We start from the raw sequence: 16,355 nt of genomic DNA, 5'->3' as shown, positions 1-16,355 counted from the left end.
AACACACACGCAAAACAGATGCACAGGGTCGGGATGGCAGAGCATTCAGAAGAAAAATTGTCCTTTAAGAGGTAGAGATATAGACACTATTTCAAGTTAGTCGAAATTAAAGGAAAGAACCTGCATGTAATGTGTAATTTATGTCCCGGGACAAAGCTTTTGTCGACATCTGTGGTAAGCAATTCAAATCTGCTGAAGCACCTAACAAGTTAACTACCTGTCTGTTCTTCTCTATTCCACTGAGTCGAATACTGCTCAGAAAATTTCAAATTCTTTGACATACAACAAGTTCTTTTTAAAGTAACGGAAATAGTTACTTTCCCTGGTAACTAGTTACTTTTACTATAGAGTAATTCAGTTACTAACTCAGTTACTTTTTGGAAGACGTAGTGAGTAATGTAACTAATTACTTTTTTAAAGTAACGTGCCCAACACTGGTCATGACAGACAGTGATTAAAATGATACCATGGATTTGATGTTGTCAAAAGGGCAGGGAGTTGTGATGTGAATGAATGTGTGTGTGTGTTACTTGAAAGAATGATTGCTTCATTTTAGACATTGACATATAAACAAAGACAAGACACACCTTTCATTCATTTTTATTGAGGATAACTAGCATTTCCAATGTCTTTGGCTTTAACCGTTTTCTTTTTTTAGATAGGATTTCTCCTGCTTTTGAAAAAAGTCTTTCGCAAGGGACGGATGAGGCCGGGGTACAGAGAAAGGTTATTGCTAGTTTGTAGAGGTTTGGGTAGACATGTTTGTTGAAGGAATTTAGTCCTCCCAGCCCAAACCGCACGGGGAGGCCGGCAACAGAACGGAAATGTGCTCCGCCGCTCGACGCCCCCGAAGAGCCAGGCCAGGAGGAAGCTAAACTCCGCGCGTTCCTGTGTTAACCCTTTGCACACTGACTCCATGTTTCAAAAGCTTGAAGAACACTCGCCGAAAACAGGTTGACAATTTATTCGTCGACAATGGTCAAAAACAAGGCAAAAACAGACGACGGAGGGACAATTCTGGATCCAAAACAAGGCTACATGTTTCCGAGCAGAAGAAATCTGTCTTATCTCAGTGTCCAGTCTTTTTGAAGTCTTTGCTGACGCGGGTCTTGTCGAAGGCGTTTCTGGGCGTTGCTTTTGTGCCACCCCCGCTGTGGCCGGTTTTGGGCGGCTTAGGTTCGTGCGTGGATTGGGACGCCCGCTATCAACTTTGCTGTCCGGGCTGGTTGTGCTTGTTTAAGGACAAAGCGCTTTGTCCTTGGAGTTTGCTGGGAGAGCAGATTTGCCAGAGTTGGTGCGTCACTCCTGTGATAAGACGGCATTGTGTATCTCTTCTATTTCCTCTCATTAAACTATGGTGTTCTATTTATTTTATATTAGTAGCGTAGTCCTACCGTAAATATGAAAATGATACTATTTCCTGATTAATTATATTACGTGTGTTAGAGTAATGCAAACACTTAGATGGTGTCATATGTATGTGTTAGACTATATATGTGTTAGACTAATGCAGACAATTATATGGTGTGTGCGATGACGATTTCGTTTCCCAGTAGTCCAGGGGGTTTGACATCCTGCTTATGTTGGGTTCCCCCAGGTAAGTGTAGGCCTCCACAGTCGCATCTGCGGTCTCACTCTGGGTCCTCCTCTGCATGACTGTGTGGTCCAATCGCCACCACAGTTTGTCACCTAAGACACAACAAACAGACTAACAGCCAACAGGCAGTTCTAGCTGCCCATCGTAGAGGTGGGAGCAAAAGAATACCTTATCCCACAATAATGCACTGCCGCTCATTTCCTATTGCTTAATTAACACCATTAGAATGTAATGAAAATTACCTTGCTCCACAGGCTGGGAAGCTTCTGATGTGTCCGGTTGTGTTGATGAAGATGACGGGTTGGAGGAGGAGGAAGATGCCCTGTGCTGGATCACTGTCGCACATTCAGCTGTGAGGCTCCTCTTAGCCTCTTGTGCTTTATTGGGGCTAAAGAAGCCTATCTTCTTGAACCTGCAAATGACAATGAGACTCATTGCAGTTGTGAACTGTTCAACAAGAGGCAGTTGCTCAATTGTTGGTACTAGTAGACAGATGAGAAAAACAGACAACTGATACAAAGCTAGGATCCAGCAGTGTTGCCAGTGACATGATGCTCATGGCTTGGAGGTTGTAGAGCTTGTCCCTCAGTTGTTCTTTTTTAGACTCTCAGCCATTGCTTTGCTCTCCTCCATTTGCATGGTTCCTATGTCATCCTCCAACGTGTGGTGGCCAAAAGTGGTATGACCTTGGACCCAGACACTCTCCTCGCCACTGAGAGCTCTACGGTGGCATCATTAAATGGGGACAGCACCTGCAGACTCTCAGAGCCTCAACTGGTGGGATGTGAGTGCGTTAATGTCAGTGTGTAGGCCTGCCAGGGCTGCTCTTACGGCCACACGAATTGTGTGGCGCAGATGAAAGTTTCTGGCACATGCAGCCATGTTGGCTGCACCATCTGTCACAAGGCAAGTTACTTTGGTGGAAATGCCCCATTGTGCCATGAGTGCTGATTTAACGGCAGCCATGTTCTTAGCTGTATGGCGGTCAGGGAAGTGGAGCACGCTTAACACAGCTGAGTGCAGAGAGGTGTGCTCATCAATGAAATGACAAGTGACTGCCAGATATGCATCTGTGTTGTTGCTGGTCCACATATCTGCTGTTATGCCAATGCAGAAGACTCTGCTACATGCTCTTAAGCATTCTCCTTTGCCTGCTGGTACCTGTCCTCCACCATGGCTTTCAAAGTCTAAAGGAAAGGAGAAAGTACACTATTGGAAGATCAGTTATGGGGGAATGGGGAATAATGATTCATGTGCTCTCATACACACCAGCCTGGTGGGGAGACATATGTAGGGTCGAAAGCTTGGATAAGCTTCCTGAACCCTGTGTCCTCCACAAAACTGAAGGGCTGGCAATCTTCAATTACCATATAGATCAATGCCTCTTCCACTGCATTCTGATCCACTGCAGTTTAACAGAAACAGAGTAGGCCTATTAATGATAGATGTCAATCATTTCATCTGTCGCATTTGAAATATACATGGTAGGCTATGCTGTTTTTTCATTGCATGTTGAAATGGCTTACCTGGGCGTGGTTCTATTTGAGTTGTCTCCTTATTTTCATGCAGGGCCTTATAGGGCCTCAACATAGAAGAAGTTTTCTTTTGGTACCCATTCTGTAGAACAAAGTTTACACTTCACCTTTTGAAATATCAGCAAGTAGAAGAAAGACATTAAAACGAGGGATAAACTGTGTTGTCACAATAATTTACAATATATATTCACACTGGTTATTATAATTTGTAACTTTTTAGGGGAGATCTGCTCAAAATGATCCCAGACAGGGGATGTTCTGTTCTTTTTCTTTGTGGACGGTGCGTCCATTGCAAAACGAATCAGATTGAATTGAGGTTTGAAGATACGAGTGGGGTGTGTCAGTGTCACCTGTCAGCTCAGTGTCGTCTCGGTGCGCCATTTTATTTAGAATAACCCACGCAAGTATGTGTTGGCGATGACATATAGGAAGCCCGTCTCGCGAGGCTTCGGACGTAGCAACGCGCGTTCCGAGGCTTCGGGCATGGCCACAAGCGTCATCAACACATGCCTCGATGCGCGCTTTGTAGATTTTTTTCCGGTTTACTCGGCACACGCATTGGCGCCTCGGCACAGCAGGGCACATCACTACTTATAGTAATAATAATTTTATAGACATATGATACTATAGTGGCAGCAGAGAGTTGGGGGGGCGCTAAACGTTTAGGTCTTCCTGGGGGGCATAACAAAAATAATTGAGAAGCACTGGGATATTGGAATGTGTAGATCTTTTAACGTGCCACCACAAGTCGAGACAGTGTTGGCCCATGAGAATAAAACTACAAAAATGAATGCTTCTGTCCTCCAGGTTTTTTAACACAGGTGAAAATGGTCACCCATTTAGGTGTTCCTTATCCCGTTGATTATTATTCTTGTCCCATGACCCGTGGGATTTCCTAAAATTATTAATGCTCTAGTATAGTGCATACCCCCACCTACTGTACAAGAGTGTGTAGCACCTATCCATCTGAAGGTGCGCTGCTCGCTGTTGATCAATATCTTGTTCAGCCGCCTTATCTTGCTGGTACTCATGTTGCTGCCTCTAATGTTCAGTTACGGTATAGTTGCACGGGGCTTATCGATTGCACCGGCGGCATGAAAATGAAACTATCAATTCGTATGAGGGAAAAAAAGTAGCGTAGCAGGCAACAATTTGAAAAGTAGTGGTGTAAAAGTAAAAAAACTTGCTGTAAAATGTATTGAAGTAAAGGTAAAAAGTACCACTTCATATTTGTACTCAAAGTACAGATACAAAAAAATATACTTAAGTACATTTCTAACCCTAACCCTATACTGTGTGATCTTGCTAACCTGCAAACCTCGAGCTGCTAAGAAGTGTCCTCCTGTATGTGTTTTGTACTGTTAACTTTAAATTAACTGTGAGAAATGTGGTGAACTGCTAAAAACTATAGAACAAGAAAATCCTGAGCAAGAAGCTGCTTACAAAGAGAAGTCCAACACAGGAAAGTGTTAACAGTCAAACAACAAACCAGGGCTGTCAAAATTATCGCGTTAACGGGCGGTAATTAATTTTTTAGATTAATCACGTTAAAATATTTGACGCAGTTAACGCACATGCCCCTCTCAAACAGACTAATGTAATAGTGTAATGTAACAGACTAATGGACAGTGTAATGTCCGCTTGTCACTTGTTTTTTGGTGTTTGGCGCTCTCTGCTGGCGTTTGGGTCCAACTGATTTTATGAGTTAGTTCCATGAGTGAGCATGGTGTAATTATTCACATTAACAATGGCGAGCTACTAGTTAATTTTTGATTGAAAATTTTACAAATTTTAATAGAACGAAAACATCAAGAGGGGTTTTAATATAAAATATCTATAACTTGTACTAACATTTATATTTTAAAAACTACAAGTCTTTGTATCCATGGATCGCTTTAAGAGAATGTCAATAATCTTAAAGCAGAAATGTGAAGTAATTTCATAACATGCCAAATAGGGTCACAATTAAAGTAATTAAACATTGTCCAACAAATAAAGCATGAAAAAATAATTTATATGTTGTATATTTGACAAAATAATCGCGTTTCCGAAGTTTGAGCCTGAAAGGGGACGAACCCGGAAGTCATACGTCACACCGAGAACAGCGATGGCAGCGCTCCATACATACGGCCGCCATACAAAGCCCTTCAAACAATGATTCAAACCGATATAAGCGATAGATCGAGCGCAAGGGAGGAGATCCAAGTTTTTGAAGACTTGGAGGAAGAAGAGGAGGTTGGAATTTTATGTTGGACCTATCATGTATTAGCCAAACGCTAATCAGGATGCAAACTATGTGCCTAGACTACCTGACATGGAATGGAGACAAGACCCATCGAGATTACAAGATTGGTAAGATATAGGCTGTTTTTATTTTCATGATTTGAAGATGCAGGCATTTGCACATAATTTTATGTTTTTGTCTATCTGAAGACATTGTTTAAAAAAATAATAATCAGACTTCATGTTCATTTTGGCAGATCCGGCAGCTCTCATGCATATAAAATAATAATATAAAAACGTTGGGGGGAAAGAAGGAGATGAGTCGTTGATGGCTTTCTCCACTTTATTGTGGCAACAATAAGAAAACAAAATAATAGCGGACTGCCTTCACATTCGACCGCGAAGTTTTGCTTCTCGCTCATCTCCGCCTCGCCTTGTACTACCAGTTACTACTACTTCCAGTCCCAGCGTCTCTTAAACGGATCGTACATAGTGTCTTGTTATGAGCTTTTTGTTGAAAAAGGTATCGAACACACGACGTGCTGACAACTTTGTTTCTTTATTAACACATGGAGCTAATAGTACAAACACAGCTTGTGGCCCTCGGCAGGAAGTGGCGTCTAATGGTGTGAGGAAATGTAGTTTTTTCACACAAGCGAACAGATTACAAAGCACCACTTCAGAGATTACATTTCCCCATGATTCACTGCGTGACTTGCGCGCTCGCTGATTCACTGCGAGACATTAAAACCAACATGCTTGTTCGTCAGCTGTCAGCAGCTCTCGTAAAACACAAACTAGAAGGCTATCAAGCGATCACGGTGAAAGAAACGCAGAATCGTACAAATGCAATGCAATGCTTGAAGCGTGAAGGTGGAAATACATAATACAAATACAAATAAATGTGCACAAACTCACCGGCGGTGTGTGTCTCTTACGGCAACGTGACCGTGAATTACCGCGACCCCGACCCGCTTATATGCACATCCACACCCCTTTCCCGATTGACAGTGGATTAACCCTTTCGGACAAGATCGTAGATGAAGCACAATTTTAAACACGCTTAACCTAGCGAACACAACAACAACTATGCCACGACTATTGCCACGAGTTTGCTTTCGGCTAACGTCGCTAGCTTCTACTGTACATTCCACAACAGTTGGTAGCTCTGCTTTGACAAAGTCATCAATCACTCAGTCATCTATCCAAAAATCACACTTACTTTTTGGCAAATCCTTGATCATTAGCAGAACCGTTAAGGAAGCAGGCATCTTCAAAGTGTTTGTAGCAGAGAACACTACTCGATGATGGCGTGAAATTCATTCGCTTCGTGCGAACGAAAGATGTCCATTTACGTGCCCTGCTATCCTTTGGCCACTCAAACAACTTTTCGTTAGAGTGAGAACAAAACACCGCCACACACCGCCGTGGCATCTTACCGAAAAACAATGCAACAAACAATACTGTTCTATGGCGGACTTCCCTCGCACTTCTAGGTGTGACGTCATTTCCGAAGATTGCCGAAGAAAAGCATTTTCGTTGTCAAGGGCGTTGCTATGGGTTAAATAAAGAATCTGGAAGGGTTGCGTTAAAAAAATAACAAAAATATGCTTATAATTGTTTAGCCATTTATATTATTCAAAAACATGGTTGGCCAACCTTACTTTACATTTCCGCTTTAATGCCATCTTGTTGATTTATTGTTATAATAAACAAATACAGTACTTATGTACCGTATATTGAATGTATATATCCATCTTGTGTCTTATCTTTCCATTCCAACAATAATTTACAGAAAAATAAGGCATATTTTATAGATGGTTTGAATTGCGATTAATTACGATTAATGAATTTTTAAGCTGTAATTAACTCGATTAAAAATTTTAATCGTTTGACAGCCCTACAAAAGCGTGCTGCTGCTTTTCTTCTTGTAAACGGCCTGCTTTAGAAGAAGGCTAGAGCATGTTGTCACTTTACACTTTTGAAACCAAATACCTATTTGTGCATTTATTTAAAAGGTATTTATTTATTTTCTATATTATTTATTAATTAAAATATTTTTCTTTGCAGTCTATGCAGACATTTTTTTTTCAGATAATCATACATTAATCATAAAAGTTAAAAATGTTTAATTAATCCCGATTAATTTTTTTCTCCATAATTGCTCAACCCACTGATGCACTTTAGAGATGAAAATTAAGAAGCTGATGAAAGAGACTATAGGCTAAGTAGAACGGGAAAGGAAAAATTCCACCATTTTAATTTATGTAGCCCTGACCTACGTTCATTCAATCTGTTTGGTCTTATTAAAGTGCCGTCCTCAGCAAAAAGTGCGGGTTATGCTGTTATAGCATCCCTACCATTGTTGAGACCAAACCTATGCCCTTGCCATGAAATAATTAAATAGTGAAATAATTATATTTTTCTGAACATTCATTTGACTAGTATTATAAAGAAACATGTAAAATGATGATTTTATTTATTTAATTCCCATTTTAATTAATGACACATTTAAGTATTTATTTAAAGATATATATTTCATTCTGTCCCATTTGCTCCTCCAATTACATGAGATTTAATTGCCTTAAATGTGGCCCACGAACCAAAATGAGTGTGACAAGCCTGACCTAGGGCACCAAATTGTTCAGGCACGGCCCTGGTTGCCCCTCGTTTAAGGAAACAAGTGACGTGTGAGCTTTTGGTGGAGAGGGGGGCCGACCCAAACGCAACCCCACCTCTTCTCCGAAAACTCACTTGAAGCCTGCTGTAGATGAGATTGGCAATTTCCCCCCTTGATTTTCTAAATGACCGTTTTTAGTAAAGAGTCTAATAACGTTGTTTAAAATATCCCAAGAGCTACTGACCCAGTCAAAATTCAAATAACATTTGCACGAGATTTTTGGAGAATGGAGCTGAGTTTAGCATTTACATTTATTTTCATTGCTTTCCCATCACGCTCGTGGAGTTCTTACTTGAGCAATCATTTTATTTTGGAGCCATATGATTTCCTTTTTGACACAGCGGTGGAAGCCTACTATAAGGGAGACTATCTCTCGGTAATTCTCAACATGGAGAAGGCTCTCCGGAACAGAGCAACAGTCCGCAAGGTAAAGGCAGACTGCCGACTCAAATGCGCTAACCAGACCGCATTTGAAGACCCCGTGGTCGGTCTAGGGATCTCCATACCCGGCGCTGGATCTGTAGACGACCTGGCATTTTTCTGGAAAATTCTGAAACGCGCGGACTGTGTAAATTCTTGCGAAACTAAAAACCTTGGTTTGCCAACTTTGCATCAAATCAGTGAAGAAGTGGAGTTGGAATTCAACAAGAGGACCCCTTACAACTACTTGCAAGTCGCATATTTCAAGGTACAGTAGTAGAGTATGAATAGCCGGCGACTGTAATCGCTGTGTTTTTTGGTCAAAAGCATTATACAGAACGGAGATTTGTGAGTTGTCATTACAGTAGTCGATGCAAACTAAAGTTAAACGCCCGCCCCCAATCGAACGGCAATGCCACGTCACAAGCTTCTGAGGAGATTTTGATTTGTTTTCGTGGTGCATGAAAATATACATGATGTTGATAGGTTTCACAAATTTTAATTGGTTTTCATTTTGTTCTTTGAGGAATAAGATAAAATAATAATAATCCTTTATTGATCCCCCATAGGGGAAATTCAGGTATTGCAGCAGCATCAAAAGAGCATGCAGTCAAAAGTATAAAATACAAAAAGACTATAAAAACTTTATAAAAAGGTATATACAACTTAGTACAAGTGGAATATAACGTGACAGTGAAGATAGGCGCTATGACAAAATAACAAGCTTCAGCAAGGGGCGTCACTAGACCTAATACAATACGGGTACTGGCGAGCGGGCAGTTTAAATTTTTTTTATTTTTTATTTTTAGAATTTATTTAATTATAATAATAATTGGGTGAAAGAAACAGAACGGGTTTTTAGGGGGGCGTGGTAGTTCAGGAGTGAGTGGAGATGGGTATTGTAATGGGACACTAAATCGGCAGGTGAACTGGTCGAGTTTGTGGGAGCAAGGTTGTCATTGACATTGTGACTATTTATCATAAAAGTCAGAAATAGCGAATTAAACTATATATAAAACTATACCAAAATACAAGTTTGTGAAAAAGTGACTGTTTTTGTTTTCCAATCAGTATTCAAAATCGGGACATCCCTTATCGATAAGTCAATTCACCTCTGCTCATGCTCATCAACTTCCATCTCTCTTCCGCCTATTCCTACCCTCTGCTGCTCTACTTTGTCTGGACAGAAATGGGGATATACTGTATATGACTGTAACTGTTATGCAATTCATCAGTGTTTTTTAACTGGTAGGTTTTCACCTAAAGGGGGTTTATGTTGCCTAGGTGGGTAACACATCTTACCTCTCTCATTTCTTCTTGCCTTTTCTATCCTTGCTGCAAACAAATAACTTTCTAATATCCATTTGTAAGAGTAATGACGTTTGAGTCAAATAGAAATAAAAAATTAGACGTCTTGTTACAAATTTCAGGGACTGCAGTAATAAATAAAATGCTTCTAAAACAGCTGGAAATTATGATGAGCACACATGCAAAATTTTTATAGCTTAGGTAATTAATTCATACGGACTGATTCTATTCATTTTGGTCACATAAGCAAATAGCACTAAATAGCATCAGTATTGATACAGTTCAAATACCACATATCATATCAACACAATGTTAGACAAATCTCTTGAGTGAGAGCCTCTCACTCAAATCACATTCAAATGTCCTTGTATACATAGCTAGTTAGGTCAAAGATGGCAGGTAATTTGCTACTTCAATTTGTGATCAGTGTAGTTTACCACACTTAACTTCCTGATACGTAAAGAGTAAAACCAGCTAAATTTGCAATTCATGGGAGTAGGTGACCAAACAAACATCAACACAGATGTAAAAACGAAGAAATAGGTTAGGCAGTTTATCTGGCACTAACCTGTAAAGCAGATGGGGAGATGTCATTGGCACTGTCGACTGTATGATTGGCAATTTGGCACACGCACCATGATATTGATGCTGCATTCACATGTTGTTGGAGTAATCGAAAAAATGAATGTCTATTAAATGGGGTCTATAGAAGCACCAGTCACTCAACTTGTGATGTCGTTGGAGCATTAAAATAGACTGCCCTTCTTTGTAGCAACCATGTTTTTTTTGTTTGTCTGTTTGTTTGTTTTTAATCACACGTTACGACTTTACTACTTATAAGAACGATTTTCCAACTTGGGAACACAGATCTCCCGATACACATGAATGCAGCATATCTCCCCAAAAAGCTTCTCGAAGTATCAATTCATATACCTATTACAGTCAAAGTTACGTGCATAAATTACCATATTAAGGAGCAAGTCCGTCGACGGGGACAACCGGGTATGTTGTCCCAGGCCTCAGGACCATAGGGGCCCCTGAATCACCCTTAATTTATTTTACTTTACATTCCTGTATTTCTTTTTTATCTAAATCATTGTCCGATTAAATATTATGTTCTACTCGATGTATACTTAAAAAACGTAACCATGTTAGATATTTCAAATACATGTTTTTTCCCATTTTTTTGTACCCCCCCAAACCATGTAGAATGGTTTGACCCTGCTCTGGCGCACTCGAGGCTACACTACGTACATAGTGGCCTATTGAGCTGCGGTATGACAAGACATGCTGGCTGCTCGCGTTGAGCCAAGGAGAGAGAAGGCTATGGGAGATCAGGTGGACAAAAGATCAGATCTCTTGTCCCCGGGCCCCTGCAAGTCTGTTGACAGCCCAGGTTAAGAAGCCTTGTGCAGATTGTCTATATGAAGTGAAAAATAGGTGCAATCTGTAGATTATGCTACTGTATGTGGACTTAAAAACTCTAAAATATCTTATTTATTTATGTATTTATTTTTCAGTACTGGGGCACGTGCCTCAGTATATTATGTCTGGCGATGCCTATGGATTCAGTATTGTGTTTTTGTGTGTGCGTGCAAGAAGGAAAAAGGTGTGTGAGAGAGTGTGACCGTCGTTCTTCTTGTTTTGTGGACAATTAAATGGGAGCACAGTGTTAAGGCAAGGTAGGCAAAGCTGATGTGGATCAAAGTGCGACCAGGAAACATGTGGAGTGAATGGATTTTATTTAACAAGGACAAGGTCTTGAGCGGCTGCGGGGGTGACGGTTCAGTGTATGGCAGGTGGCTTCGAGGGCTTTGCTGGGTGGGTGTCCTGATAGCAAAAACACAAAATGGGCAATGCTTCAAAAATCAAGTTTCTCATCAAGGTCAAGAAGGCTTAGTCGACCTAAGTCCAATTTATGAATAAGCATTAAGCCATTGATGTGTGCATAATAGCACTTAGAAACATTTGTCAGTGCAATACATCCACACTTGCACATTTGACGTATTCCCTAATCAGTAGGCCACTTAATAACGTTAGCGCTAAGACTAAGAAATCTTTAAAAAAAAAAAAAAAAAAAAAAAAAAAAAAGCTTTTGCTTACCTTTTCTAAGTCAAGTAGAACTTTATTGTCATTGTACACACAATTAAACTGTGTTTCCATAGGCGTATCCACATATTGGTGACAACATGATAGGAGACTGTCCATTTTACATGAGTTGTAATCCCACATGATGTACACCGCAGGCCCAAAATACTTGGCCATCATAGCATTAGCGTGCTTAGCTACTCGCTCCAACGTTGTCTTAACGTTAGCGCTGGGTCCCACATACAAATAAAAACACGTATAGGAAACTTCCAATGGTCGCAATGACAAAGTCATCATCTCTAGGTTCGTTGGACATGCCTTCTGATGCCCCTTGATGTTCGGTATACCATCTGTTATTAATATAAAGACGGACATGCCGTCCAACGTCTTGCCGTGTCCTGTCAGAACTGATGATGGTAAAACTATCCAGGCTGACTTTGACATCGGAGATCGACTCTCAAGCCAGGTCTCAGACCGATAATGCAGGTGTCCCTGAACGCCCTTTCCATTCGGCACCTGGCATGAAACTGGTCTCTTTGATAACGAAGTGAGCGGATGTTTGACAGGATGATGGGATTTGAAATTGAAAATTGATCAAACAAATGATACTTGAGTACATCTCATCACTGTCGTTCTGTGTTTCTTTTAGATAAATAAGGTGGACAAGGCTGTGGCTGCAGCCAACACATTCTTTCAAGGAAACAAAGATCATGTGGAAATGAGACAAAACCTGGACTACTACAGCACAATGTCCGGAGTGCAGGAAGATGACTTCAAAGATCTTGAGTCCAGGCCACATATGGTTTGAATTTTTAAAAATGGTCTTTTCTGAAAATAACACCAATTAATAATGTCGAACTTTGATGTTTGACCACGAATGAAGTTTCCAAGTTGTATTAATGTCAGTGTTGTTTGTTCAGGCAAAGTTTTTGATGGCGAAGAGTTACTACAGCGACAACTCTTTCAGTCTGGCAGCCCAACTATTTGAGGTGGCTGTAAATGAGTACTTCACGGCTGATGACAAGTGCAGAGCACTTTGTGAGGGAAGCTACAACTATGATGGCTACAATTACATGGAGTACAATGCTGACCTCTATCAGACAATGACAGGTAAAGAATCATACCATACCACAGTTAAGACTGGTATACTGTACACATAAAATCCAATCAAAGTATTCAGATGACCGACTCACAACATTCAAGTCGACGTCAGCAGTATGAGAGGTTAAGGAGTACAAGAGATTGTAATAACCTCATAAAGAGCTTTACTAGTTTCAGCAAGTACTCAATAGTTTTTTTGTTGTTGTTGTGAACTACAGCTCCACACAAACGTACATCGAGATCTCATTTAGCTTAGCAACTGGAGGGGTGAGACCCATTCTTTAAGTGTCCCTAACTTCCAAGAAAGCACATTTGTCGAGGTTTCATCAGCTGTGACGTCCACCGAACAGAATGCTGTGTCGCCGCCGCCACCTCTGTAAAATAGCCAGTGTTGTCAGTGATTACTGATTACTTTCTTTCACTCACGAGCAATCTAACATTTTTCCAAACCAGTAATCTGTTAGTTTCCTTAGTTCCTGTGTGTTACTATTTTGTTATTGCCTCATAATGTATGTAGAATTAAGAATACTGTAGTCATGTACGAAGATATTTCGAATAGAAATGAGTTTGGGAGTGACATCAAATGTCACGTTTTCTAATCGGAGGACAAAAAAATCGGGTCGTGAGTATTACCATGAGTGCTGAGAGCTGCGGCGGCCAGCACAACATAGAGCCTACCTACCTCGTCAGGACGCGAGAAGTGAAAGAGGCAGGAGAGATACCACAAATGGCTGCATTAGCTCACTGGCAATACAGCCATTACTTCACATTTTTGTCCAATAGAGATGACAAAAATATCTCCATGCCTTGCAAACTTTGCGCTTGCTCAAAAAAACAGTCGACTGCTAAAAACTCCACATCCAATTCAAGGAACCACTTGGAATTACAGCACAGTGCTATACAACTCGAAGCACAGCCTACAGGTAACGAGAGCACTACTTAAGTTTGTAACCAGCCTTTACTTACATTTTACAGTTACAGTTTGTACCCATAGGCGGAGTTTGACTTTACAGGGAGGGAAAAGGGGGTTGGAGGGTGAAACATGTTGCATTTTCAATGGGGTTGGGACCATCATTTGTATTGCATTGAATGAGGTGTGTCCAAACTTTTGGCCTGTACTGTATATGTATGTGTATATATATATATATGATATTAGTGGTGTCAACAATAATCGATGCGGCGATGCATCCCGATGCGGGGCATGGAAGATTCGATTCGATGCGGGCAACAAGCCGAATCGATTCAGCGCATTTTAAAATATATAAGTACGTTCAAAAATCTTCCCTGCACAATTCCGGTGATGCAACGGATTTGGTTTCCCCATTTGTATTATTATTCGCATGTTTCATTTTTTACACACTGCCTAACTCTGGTCAAGTTTCCCCACCAACCTCATAGAAGCCAAAATGTCTCCAGATGTCTGCTTTCAATGTCTTAGGTGCATCAATAATCTTGATCGCTCCCTCTTACTTGCTTCAGCCATTGTTATGTTATTTCCAGGGGGGCACATATTTTTTTTGCCCAGATTCTCAGAGGAGGACCTGGAGATGTGACTTGGTCATCATTGAGCTTGAGAGCCGACCCGCCTGATGCGATAAAATTATGACAAGCTTTACTTAGAGCCAGTTAACTTTAATTAATTACATTAACAATTAATGCTTGATTAACATCAACTGGCACAACAAAATTGTCATTACTTTAAAGTGAAATGTAAAGAAATAAACATAAAAGCACCAATTCAAAATAAAGGGCATTATGCGGCTCCCACATTAACTCCAAGCCTTTGTAAAAGTGCGATGTCCTCCTCATAAGACCTCATTGAACGTGCCATGTTTAGCTTTGTAAAATGCGAACAAAAACACGTTTGTCAGTGCATGGTACTGTTTTCATTACCTTTATTCCGCCACTTGTCCATAGGGCGAGTGGGGTCCTGTCTGACATCGATAGCTTGCATAATTGCCACACGCTCTGTTTTTTTCGTGCTTTTCAAAGTTTGGATGGCTGAAATTCTTTGACCCTACATAAAATGCGCTGCTCTTATCAGCGACATTGTGATTCTCACGGCACATTTTGTACCGCATTTCCGTGCGAGCATCATTTACTTCTAGCCATGGTACCTCCTGCAGCCACTTTTCAGCAAAAGTCCGTTTTTTTCCCGGTAGCTCAGGTGACGTCCCTGTCGTCAGTCTGTCTTTTGACGGTGATGGGGGAACACGGAAATAATCACTCAGTAGGGCCTGCCTCTTCGACATTTTGAGAAGTTATTTTCTCGTGTCCGCCGCAAATACAGTGGTCAGCCATCGGTACGCAAAAGCGTATGGAAGCCGGTGAGGGCCAGCGCGTTTGTCTATGTCCAGTACGCATGCGCGCATGCGGACCACTTATGTGCACCCCTGGTTGTGTCCTATCTCTTAGAGGTTAGATCTTGTGCCCATGCCCGAACGGGTCGGGTCGGGCCCAAAATGTTAAGCATTCACGTTCGGGTCGAGTCGGGCCGCCGCGCCGGACTATAAATTAAACTATATATTATTAAAAAAAAACAACAAAAAAAAACAAACAAAAAAACATGGGATAAAACTGACACCAGGCTCTCTGTATTTTGCATTTGCTTGTGGACCCACATGAACGCAGTGGCGCCGCCAGCTTTTTCTTCTTCTCCTCCTGCTGTGGTGCTTGCGATTCGTTGTGAAAGACACTTTTATTTATGCACACAAAGGTAACACAAATGTGATCCTTTTGAATCTTCTCCTCTATGTGTCTGCAAAATCGCATGTTTTTTTAACATTAAACTTTCCCAGTGTTATTTCATTGTGTAAATGCTTCTATAATGATCATAAAAATATGTAGACTATTTAAACATTAAGAAAACTTTCGTTTCTTCTGCCGAGAATTCGTTACGAAAGACACTTTTATTTATGCACACAAAGGCAACACAAATGTGATCCTTTTGAATCTTCTCCTCTGTGTCTGCAAAATCACATGTTTTTTTTTATATCAACCTTTCCCAGCGTTATTACGTTGTGTAAATGCTTCTATAATGATCATAAAAATATTAGGGCTGTCAAACGATTAAAATTTTTAATCGAGTTAATTACAGCTTAAAAATTAATTAATCGTAATTAATCGCAATTAATCGCAATTCAAACCATCTATAAAATATGCCATATTTTTCTGTAAATTATATATATATATTCTGTAAAATAAATTGTTGGAATGGAAAGATAAGACACGCTAGTGAACGACGCCTTAATAATTAGACTTCTTCCTTTTTCATCTGATTTACTAATAAAATGGCCTCAAACCATTGTCCTCTTTAGACCGTCGTAATACTACAAAATAAAAGTACACAAGCATTGCATTAGCAACAACGTTAGCTTAGCACGCTATACAGGTTCACTAAACA

The 16,355-nt window shown here is 40.5% G+C and overlaps 1 protein-coding gene across 2 annotated transcripts in view; it reads left to right on the top strand.

Annotated features, from left to right (window-relative positions):
* The window catches only part of p3h1 (prolyl 3-hydroxylase 1), a 67,436-nt gene that overhangs the window by 2,996 nt on the left and 48,085 nt on the right, over positions 1 to 16,355 (top strand). The window contains exons 1-3 of one of the 2 annotated variants that reach the window (XM_057846046.1): positions 8,068 to 8,723; positions 12,501 to 12,653; positions 12,772 to 12,961. In XM_057846046.1, the coding sequence (XP_057702029.1) occupies positions 8,262 to 8,723; positions 12,501 to 12,653; positions 12,772 to 12,961 (805 nt within the window). In that variant the 5' untranslated portion in view covers positions 8,068 to 8,261. Of the gene's footprint in view, positions 1 to 8,067; positions 8,724 to 12,500; positions 12,654 to 12,771; positions 12,962 to 16,355 lie in introns of those variants that run through there. The other variant, XM_057846047.1, reaches the window with a different exon arrangement.

The sequence above is a fragment of the Corythoichthys intestinalis genome, chromosome 9 (genome assembly GCF_030265065.1).
Source record: "Corythoichthys intestinalis isolate RoL2023-P3 chromosome 9, ASM3026506v1, whole genome shotgun sequence".
NCBI lineage: Eukaryota > Metazoa > Chordata > Actinopteri > Syngnathiformes > Syngnathidae > Corythoichthys > Corythoichthys intestinalis.
Note: the sequence above shows the minus strand (reverse complement) of the source record. Positions and strands in the feature narration are given on the sequence as shown.